The 10575-nt window shown below is 33.8% G+C and overlaps 1 protein-coding gene across 1 annotated transcript; it reads right to left on the bottom strand.

The window, feature by feature from the left end:
* Positions 1 to 4504: 4504 nt before the first annotated feature.
* LOC122305647 (putative transcription factor bHLH086) lies at positions 4505 to 6968 on the bottom strand. The gene is made up of 5 exons (XM_043118226.1): positions 5749 to 6968; positions 5463 to 5564; positions 5289 to 5354; positions 5090 to 5155; positions 4505 to 4978 (listed from the first exon to the last, which is right to left on the bottom strand). Exons 1-5 carry the CDS (start codon positions 6427 to 6429, stop codon positions 4856 to 4858), a joined length of 1038 nt encoding a protein of 345 aa, XP_042974160.1. The 5' UTR covers positions 6430 to 6968; the 3' UTR covers positions 4505 to 4855.
* Positions 6969 to 10575: the final 3607 nt, after the last annotated feature.

Raw genomic sequence — 10575 nt, forward strand, 5'->3', positions numbered from 1 at the left:
ATGGAAAAAGATTAATTATTTAATTTCGACATAAAATAAATATTAATAAATTAAATGGACCCCTTTTTTAGCCCAAAAAAATGTATATTGGTCCATATTACGGCGACCGGAAAAGTTTGTTCTGGCCCATCATCTTTGCCCAACAATTGCAGTTGTTTGGGGACCAATAAAATGGGTTTTAGGCTGGCTTAGGCCCATTAATTCATGGGAGCTTAACAATGTCACACGAAGTCAAACCTCTAAACTATTTAACTATTTGCTGCATTTTCAGTGTTTCTGTTCTACTTACATGCACCACCTTCACAAATTGAAGAAAAGGTACACACACACACATATATATATGGTATATGGCGCACGTGACATTATACCCTTTAATTTTTTTTATTTTTTTTTGGGCATAAATGCATCCCTTGTGTTGCGGGATCTGTAATGGGTTCATGCAACTTAACTACGTGTGGGATCGAAAAACAGCTCATGGCATTTAATTGATTCCATGTTCATCATCATCCGCTTGGAAAATGTGCAATTGTCTTAAATTAAACCACTCTCAATTTCTCTCCATGATAGTAGTTTTTAAGGATATATTAAGATTTTGATGATGTTCTATGGGATTAATTTTTTCATAATTTCTATTCCAATTCTAAGACTTAAAACAAAATGTCATGACGCTACTCTAACGCCGGTTTCTTCCATTCATATAACTAACTCATAAATGATTGAGAATTGTTATAACTAATAAATCCTATAAAAATAAATTCATAAATTATCGTGATTTCATATGATATATAAGATATATTTTTTAATAAAAATAACTTTACAATTTAACATATCATATCAAATCATATAAATTTGTGTGTTTATTTTTATAAAATCTGTTTGTAATTAAAGTATTAATGATCATCGACGACAGTGGTAAATCAATATACGTGAACATTAATCATTGAGGAGAAGAATTCTTATAAACTTGAGAACCACAACGTACGGTCTTAACATTCCAGCTTACACCTCCACACGTGGCATATATGCTTTGCTCTTTGAGTTTCAAGAAGAAACCTTTTTATTTTTATTTTTAAAGAGGCTCTTTTGTTTCCTGAATTAATCAAAACAGGAGGGAAGTGGAAGGAAAATTTAAAAAATAAATAAAAAGGAAGTGCATCCCTCACAGCCATACAACATTATTTCTCTGTTTTTTTTTTTAACTCCTAGTTTTCACCAATCAAAAAATCAGTCTTGGACCATTAAATTAAGGCTTCATTATTCAACGATGTCAAGCGTGTAGACTTCAAAGTTCAAACTCCCAGCCAGCCAACCCGTGTGAAATAGTACTGTTTTGTAAGATTTCTGCTGCTAAAACTGGCTCACCATACCAGTCTGTTTTCCATGTTCCAGAAGTTTGGCATTGGCAAAAAACAATCAGCAACATGTTGAATTCTACTTAGCAACTCAGATACATTACTCAATGACGTAATCTCCCACGTGCATTTCTTGTTCTAACATTGAGTGCATACTTCAAGTCGCAGCCCAAGTACTACATGATTTGGTATAAATAATTGAAGTCCAAGCTGCCATTCCCTGGTCTCACATGTCTGCCAATTATTTTAATGGGAATGTATAGCTCTTCTTATCTTACTCATGTGCAATTTGCGCGAATGCTAACAGCTTGCTCATCTCTTTTCCTAATCTCATCATCATTTCCCCCAATAATAGAGCTCTGTAACCCCACCTTCCTTGGCTTTTGGATCTCTGAAAAATCAAAAGTTGACTTTTTCCCTAAGAAATATGCAAAAGCAGAAAATCTATGGGCTTGAACTCCCCAATTTTTTTTTTCACTTCAGCTGGTATATATTTCCCAGATTAAGATCCTATCTTCTTCCTGCAGACCACAGATCAAGTTTATTCAATGCTGAAAAAAAAAAAAAAAAAAACAGACAGTCCATGATGTGAACCCATGCTGAAAACAGAGTAGGAATGGCACACCAAGTATTTGTGAAAAAGTTCCTCAGAACTGTAAATTGTATTGTAGTATATTTCCTTGGACACGGTGCTCTGTACAGTAGTGACTATTTATAGAAAATGTACATAACAGAATGAATCGAATAACCACTAATATTGTGACACCTAGCAAGTCTAATTATTCTATTTGTTACAATGAGATTCGGCCGAGACCTTCTCAAATGTTCTGGAATATTAGTGCTGATTTCCTGAAGATGATGTTGCCTTATTCCACCACATGCACATGGTATTTATTGGTACCTTTGCATGCTTGTGCTTTACTTTGACAAGCTTCAGTTTGAAAATAACAATTCAAGATAGGCAATTCGTTTAAATTATGGAGCTAATGCGAGTCTCAAGATCTCCAAGACATTATAGATGCAAAATGAAGAGTTGGAGACCACGTAGTTAGAATCATAGACAGTTAGATCAAGATAATAATGAATATAAGTATAATTTGTAGTACTTTTTTTTAAAATTTTTTTATTTATTTATAAAAGAGGAAGGCATCCGACAATTGGAGTTGAATTTCGTTTGTGAAAAGTATCAATGGCAAGGATGATCCTATATCTTGCTATGGTCCGGCCAGAAAGACACGATTCAATAATTTGGTAATAAACTAAAAGAGAATACCAAATTTGGGGAAACAAGAGAACTTGAACCTCTGGGTATTATGGAGACATATCGTAATCTCCTAATTAATAGTAAATGCTTGCATGGAATTCCAGACAGATACATGCAGAAGAGGAAGACAACTGAATCATGGGTCAACTAAAATAATGCAAGTCAAGGGAGAGCTATTTAATTTCTGCAGAAACAGAGAACTTTCCACTGCAAGTACAGAACAATCTCAAGTCTCAACTATGGCAGAGCTAGCTGGAACGATATATACACCATAATTAAGATTACTTCTCTGTGACTCATCATGAGGGAGAAATTCATTGCTATTATGCTCAAAAAACTGTTTTATGTTGAGTACCCAAGTGCTTATAAAGCCAATTATCCCTACCTTTTGAAGTAATATTTTCCGTAAGAAAATTATGTTAATTATCTATACAGTCTTCAGTACTGGGAAGTATGTTTAGCTCGATAGTCATGAGTGACATGACCTCCCAAGGCAACTGAAGAGCTTTGTCCTACTGATGATCTAGACAGGTTAATTGAATGTTGAAGTTCATTAGATAACATTCGATCGGTGTATTCATTTAATTTAATTTTATTTGAAGAATTAATGTACGTGTACTATATGGCATAATGTGGTTCCGAACCCAAAAGCCAGAAAGGGTAAAAGCGCATTTGATGGGATTTGGCATGTGATTGTCCATGTGAACCCTATTAATTCGAGCTTGCTCAGTGGTCCCTCTTCCTTGGGGGAAAAAATAAAGAGACGGAGACAGATAAATAAAGACCAATGATTTTCAGATCTCAAATTTTTTTCACCTTAATACTGATCTTACAATCGACAGTGAATAAAAAAAAAAAAAGTACTCATCTGCAGGCACAGGATGTACATGAGTGCATGCATCTTGTTGAAAGCAGCTTAGTTTAGGATAATTACAAGCGTTTCGAGGCCAACTTAATTAAATCAATCGGAATTAATGGCGTTTTCTGTTTTCTTTGTAAGCTGGGCATAATGAACTATGAAGGAGATGGTTCAACGTGCATGATATGTACCTATACAGTATATATTTTTATCAACAGTTGATGTGAACTTGTCCTAAAAACTTAAACTGATGGAAAAATGTAATCTTAATCATTTATATTTATCTTTTTCATTTAAGTTTTGGGTGCTACTTCTAGTCTCTACTCTTCTATATTTCGCTTTTTGCAAGCAATTTGAGTGAGTGATTAGGTTTTGACTTTTTGAGTTCAGGTTGTCCTGACAAATGTATTGTATCCTGGTTTCTTTACACTTGCTATATTGGAGAATTAAGCAAGTTGTTGACTAATCGAAGTAGCTAGCCATGGGACGCATTTTGAAGTTTTTTCATCCAAACTCACACCAGTCAATGGCGATTGGAACTAAAACAGCTTGTTTAATTATGTCAGTCTCTCGGGTGAGCCATTAGAAAGGTTGTCAGACTCGTCAGCTAGCGGTAAGCATTAATTGATGATCTGATCATCTAAATAGTTTGTAACAAAATCATGAAGCGTATAATGATGACTGCCAAAAGTAATCAATATGCAGGATGGCTTTCCATAGGAATGATGACTTCCAGCAACAGCAGCAGTGCTCTCAGCTTGAAGCTGCAGGCACAATATTAATGATCTGTGTTATCTGATATTTAAGACTCGGCATGCAGATTTCCTGCTTCTGAACCTCACCCTGCAAGTTAGAATTCTGCATAATCTGCAATTACTCCAACACTGCATATCTTAATTCTTAAACTTCGCAAATCATGATAACTCCGAATCCTTTTAGGAATGGAACTCCAGAGTTCTGAAAGATATTTCTCTCACGCACTTCCATTTGGACATCTTGGCAATTTGTTATCTGTCTAATTATCTTCTATCACATAAAATCCAGAGTTTCATACATTAACTGCCAAATAGTACCAAATCTTAAGGAGTTGGACTTTCGACTAGAGTCATGCAGGTGCTTTAATTCAGAGTAAATGAAACTGGGGCTAGGTTGCAGTCCCAGTTCTTTCATTACATAGGGAAATTCACAATTATGTCATAAAAGCTTCAGACATAAAAGAAAAGGATATGTCAGCTATTTAATAATATCTCAAATGCTTTACTAGAGCATTCTAGTTAGCTTTCAACACAAATCTTTTTCATAAATTTCCTTTGACGTTGGCCTCAGACATTTACTATTCTATTGACTCTTCTTCTTCTTCTTCTTGTCGATTTAACCAATTCACTTTGAGCTCGAATTTCTATCTCTCTGAGAGGAGAGAATAGCATCAATTGCTTCCTTTACTTGAGAAATATCAGGAGCTTTCCCACCTTGAGCAGGCCAAAATTCATCCGTTGCCAAAACCTAAAACCAAAACAAAAGCCGTATGTGTTTATCTATTTAGGCCATGGAATTAGGTAAGAAATAAATAAATAACAAAGAATAATAATAATAAAATACTTTGTTAAGTCACACCTTAACTTGCAGTTGAAGAAACTTGACATAACTGATGGCTTTCTCCAACATGGTAACCAGATCAACCTGGGTAAGACAGCGCCAAAATATTGGAGGGGGAAAATTCCAATAGAAAGTCAACATTCCAGGACAATTATCAGTTCCTGGTTCCTAGTTTGAGTTTTAAAGAAGCAAGAATGCATAAAACAATGCTGATCACCTTGGAACCATTAGGCACAAGTTCCTGCAGTACCTTAAGCCGCTCGCTAATCCGCTCTCTCCGATTCTGAAACACAAACATTCTTTCACCCCTGAGATTTATTTATAGTTTTTTTTCCTTAATTTGCGCTTAAACTTTTCATCACTGTCAGATTAACTTGGAATTGAGGCAAACCTTGGCTGCAATACTTTGAGGATCCTTAGGGGAACTTGACTTTGGTTCGGGCTTCTTATTTGCATTGGTGCACCGCTTCTTTAAAGCTTGCGTTCTCTCTCCCTATAACAAAAGATTTCACAATATTAAGACCATATCTAACTTTGGTAATCTTGTCACCAACATCAATTTGTTTAAGATGCATAAGAATTGAGGTCTGGCCTGTTATCTAAAGAGATCAAGATAATATAATTCTGCCCCAAAGATTGATTATTGTACTGCGAGGAAAAAAATTGAAGAAAATTACCATATGGGCACGCTTGTGGAAGCTTGTTTCATGTGTAGACTCCTGGGTGCTATCAGTGACCACAGTAGCTTCGGAGTATAACCATCCATATGTCCCATCTCCCCCATGCTCTCTTTCTTTGGCAGAGGTGTTGGTGATGGATCTGTCATTGCTTTGTGTCTGAAAACAACTCAACTCCTCCAAAAGGCGTGGGTCGGTGCCGCATTTTGGAGTAGTACTAATCTGATTCCGCTGGTAATTCTGACTGAAATTAGCCTGCTCCCACATTGAGTACTCATCTTTGTGATTGTTAGTTTCAAAGAAATTGCTGTTTAGCGAAGCCCGTTCACTCTGCTCAAAGCTAAGTAAAGATTCACAGGCATGCATGAAATTACCGTACCCGCCTTTAAAATCTATCAAGGAATCACGAGCAGCTTCTTCAGGTTGATAATTACTTGTAGCCGTAAACACAAACGATGCATTAGAATTCACGCTGCTGCAGGGACCGAAAAGTACTGGAGATGAATGGCCCATACCAATATTCTTAATCACAACCCCATTTTCTAAAAAGTCTTTTTTTTGCAGAACTGCCTTGCTATGTCCATGATCATCTACGGCATAAGGTCCTGGCGAGGAAAAACCAGGAACTTGAACCGTGCCCATGCACGAGTCATGTGTTATTTGGTCCTTGGCAAGTGCCATTTGAGGGGTAATGAACTGCCTAGAATTGGAGCTACTGAGGCTAGTTCAAGTAGGCAAGGTTCAAGTAGGCAAGGGATATTGCAGAATGGCCACAACTGTATGATGAGTCTATTTGTAGAGACTTAAACTATTATATCAATGATGATAGAATTTATTGCAGTTTGAACAGACAGAGAAATTAAAAAGTGTGTTTAATGAGAGTAGTTAGTAAGTCTTAATGGCTATGGGAAGAGGAAAAGTGTTTAAAAATTTATAGATGTTATGAACTTGGAAACTACTCAAATAATTAATGTTTTTTTTTTTTTTTTTTTTGTGTTGGGATTGTTAGCTGGCAGAAGTGAATAGATTGGAAGAAGAGAAGATGGATCAAAAAGAGAGTAAACTAGATAGCAACAAGCTCGCCGGATCTTTCGCTATATCACGTCGTCTCTCAGATTCCCATCTCTTGTTTTCTCTAGCTAAGGCCTCAAATTCCCATATTGTTAGTCTTAACTTTCAGGAACCTGGACCAAGTTTGAGGGACCTTCCTGTGTCGTTTCCTCCTTGCTTGGGCACGTGGACTCGTAATCTATTTTTATACAATATTTTGCTTCATTCTGTGTGTAGGCGTGTAAGCTGTTCTTCTTCTACTTCTTCTTCTTCTTCTTTTTATCCTTAGCAGCATGTGAGCTGGTCGATCTTGATGGAAATGTGGTTTCATGCATGGCTGGGTTTAATTTTCCAGCGGTCAATTATATCGGACTCCAGTCACATCTTACACTGAAAAAAGATGCTTTTGCCACCGGAATTCCCACATGTTTGAATAGTTATTGGCTTTAAAAAAAAAAAAAATTAATTGAGGCGTTTACTAATTTGGTGCACATTATTGCTGAGATGATTCTTCAGACTTCAGAGTTCAGAAGAGAGAAGTTAAATAAATCACCATTTCAATTGTAAGCTGCAGCCTGCAGGTACGTACGTACCTAGTTATCCACTCAAGAATTCTCAGTGCATGCGCATCATTCATATATATATATTTAGCTGAAATAAGTAATTCCCAGCTGGTGATTAAGAACTTAAATGGTTTGAAACTGATCCTTTGATGCAGTAAACTCTAGAAATAATAGTTCTAAACCAAGAGCTGTCAATAAATAATATTCAAGGTAGTTTCTGATAATCAACATGGTATCAGTCCACAGTCCTGCAGCCTCCTGCCATATTCAAACACGAGAATTTAGTTTAAAAGCTATGAAAATATGTAACTAAATATATCCAAGTCATGAGATCTTAGTTCACTTCTAAAAAAACTTAGGCTTCATATATGAAAAAGCATTAAGTAATCCTTAGTGCAGTGGTTTCGAAGAGGATACAAAAGTCTCTATATATATACACAAGTGTTGTTCGACGAAATTTCTGACCTGACAATTTTTTCAATTAATTTTATTATGTCGTTATCAGTTACTAACCAACGCCAGAGTTTCATGAGATGGGTGAAAATATCAAGAAGAAGAAGTAGCTTCTATTTATGGGCGACAGAAAGCTAGAGTAAATAATTTACAAAATAAAAATGATATTCACAATTATAAAATGTGTAAATTTTGTATATTTCTTTTAAAAAAATTGAGTAAATTTGAGACTGTATAAAAAAATTATTTTTTTAATAATGAATTCTAATTTTTTTCAAAAAAAGCATGTAAAATTTGTAGATTTCATAACTGCATTTAACGTTACTTTTTGTAAAATACTAGCGATAGGATAAAAAGATTGTTAAAGAATAATATCGTTTTACGTCCCAATGAAGATCATCGTCCACATGTTTTGTCTTCCAGACAAGATAAATTTGAACACGGAGAAACAAAGCTGGCATTCAAGGTATAGCTGTCCCTTATCTCAAGGAGTCTGTGTTATTCCTGATCATGATGATGAGCTTAGAATTAAACTTAATATCTAAATTATCAAGCTTATTAATATATAATAAATAATATTTACAGTTGTGAGTAAGTATGTAATGCGTAATCACTTTAAAATAAATAAATAAATATAAGATTTATGTAAAAAAATTAATTTTTTAATAATAAATTTTATTAATTTTTAAAATAATTATACATTATATAATACTTGCACACCTATAATTATATATAATATTATTATAATATTAAAGGCTTCTCGTAAATAGTATGTAACACGTAGTTCAACATAAATGTTTTAGAGTCTACGTGTATTTATCTCTTTTTTAAATTATGAAAAAGAATTGGGATAGAAAACTATTGGAAATCCTTTTAATGAACCCAACTGGCAAGTTTATTATAAGGCTCAATCATTATTTATCTGTTACAAATCCTAATTCTTAATTAAAGTTGAAAACTAGCGCTGGGTTCTCTCTCTCGTGAACACGTGTCCAGACACACACCGACACATACATAAAATGTTAGATATTTTATCATGTATATGCGTTTGCACTTAGCATATGGTCTAGTTAAAAAAAGAATAATGTAATTTTGCATGTAGGATTTGGGAAAAAGAATAAGAAGTGTAATACCATTTATACAATTATGTTCTAAAAGATGTGCATTTTTGTCAAATAACTTACTTTATATAAATATCTTCATTTTAAAACTTGATTGGAAAAAATTGTATATATCATTACTTATTAGATAAATGAATAACACATCTTCCAATTTTATTTTACCTTGACAAGAAAGAATAATTGTTTCATTTTTTTCTCCTTCCTCGTGAAGATCATTAAAAATTACAATAAAGTGTCGTTTGAATAGTGAGTTGAGATGAAAATTGAATAAAATATTATTAGAATATTATTATTATTTTAAAATTTGAAAATATTGAATTTTTTCTTATATTTTGTATGAAAATTTTAATAATTAGATTAAATGAATTGAGATCATTCTTGTATCCAAACCGGACAGAAAGCTGTTATTTATGGTTGGTCAAAAATGGATTTATTTACAACTTGCAACCATTATTCACTTTGCACCACATTGGGTCCCCGTTGGCTTTACAGATGGTCTAAACTATTCTCATCCTATCTCATCTCATATCAACATCTACTTGCCATTCAAATATAAATATTTTTTAATTTCAAATTTTTAAAATTGAAAAATTTTAACTTTCCCAAATTTGAAATTTTTCAATTTCAATTTCAAATTTTTAAAATTGAAAAATTTTAACTTTCCCAAATTTGAAAATTTTCAATTTCAATTTCAAATTTTTAATTTTATCATCAAATCATTATCTAATTATTACAACTTTTCCAAACCTTAAAACAAAACACAAAAAATAATTCAACTTTTTCAAATTTTAAAATAAAAATTATATTAAAAAATTATATTCTTACAATATTTTAACTTATAATATTTTTATCTCTCATTTCTCAAAACTTCATAAAACATTTAAACTCAAATTATTTTATTATTTTTCATAAAAAGTTTGCCGCTTCGCAGTATTGGGTACAAGCCAGAGGCCATAAACCGAAGAGGGATCAAACCCATGCAGTAAGTATTGGATTTGGGCCAGAACATCACAACTCACACACGAACCCATAAAAGTAATATTATATGCCGAACAAGATTCAAATTATGGAATTACTAGAGAATTTTTTTATTTACCATATATAATTCCAAGATATCATAGAAGGGTTATGTTTTCAGATTTTGATCTGCACGTTTCATCAAATAATCTCAAAAAAGTATTCGGAGCACAACCTCAAGGAAATTAAGATTTGAGAAGAATTCAAAGTGAATCAGGCCAGTGATCTTCAAAGTCCATATGGGATCTCTGCAAAATCGACAGCAAATATGACGTTTGGAGCAAAGAGATGGTTAGCTATGTGTACCCGCAGGAACGAGGAATGTCAGGGGGCTTTAACATTGGAAAGCCAACTGCTAAATCAGTTACAACAACCGGATATGCTGAGTCTCATACTCCATCTAACCAAGGTTAAAGCTAGCCATATACGCTATCTCACTTTTTGCTGGTCTAAAAGGACGAGCTTAATGAAGCATCATCTTTCCTTTTTGCAAAGATTGACAAAATCAGTAGTTAAGTTCCAACGGTTGGAGAAGAAATCCACGAAGCGAACTCTCTCGAGTTACTTTTCCTCTTACATTTGTGAACATAAAAAAGCTAAAGCATAATGGATTTGCTCTTATA

This window comes from Carya illinoinensis, chromosome 3, assembly GCF_018687715.1.
Source record: "Carya illinoinensis cultivar Pawnee chromosome 3, C.illinoinensisPawnee_v1, whole genome shotgun sequence".
NCBI lineage: Eukaryota > Viridiplantae > Streptophyta > Magnoliopsida > Fagales > Juglandaceae > Carya > Carya illinoinensis.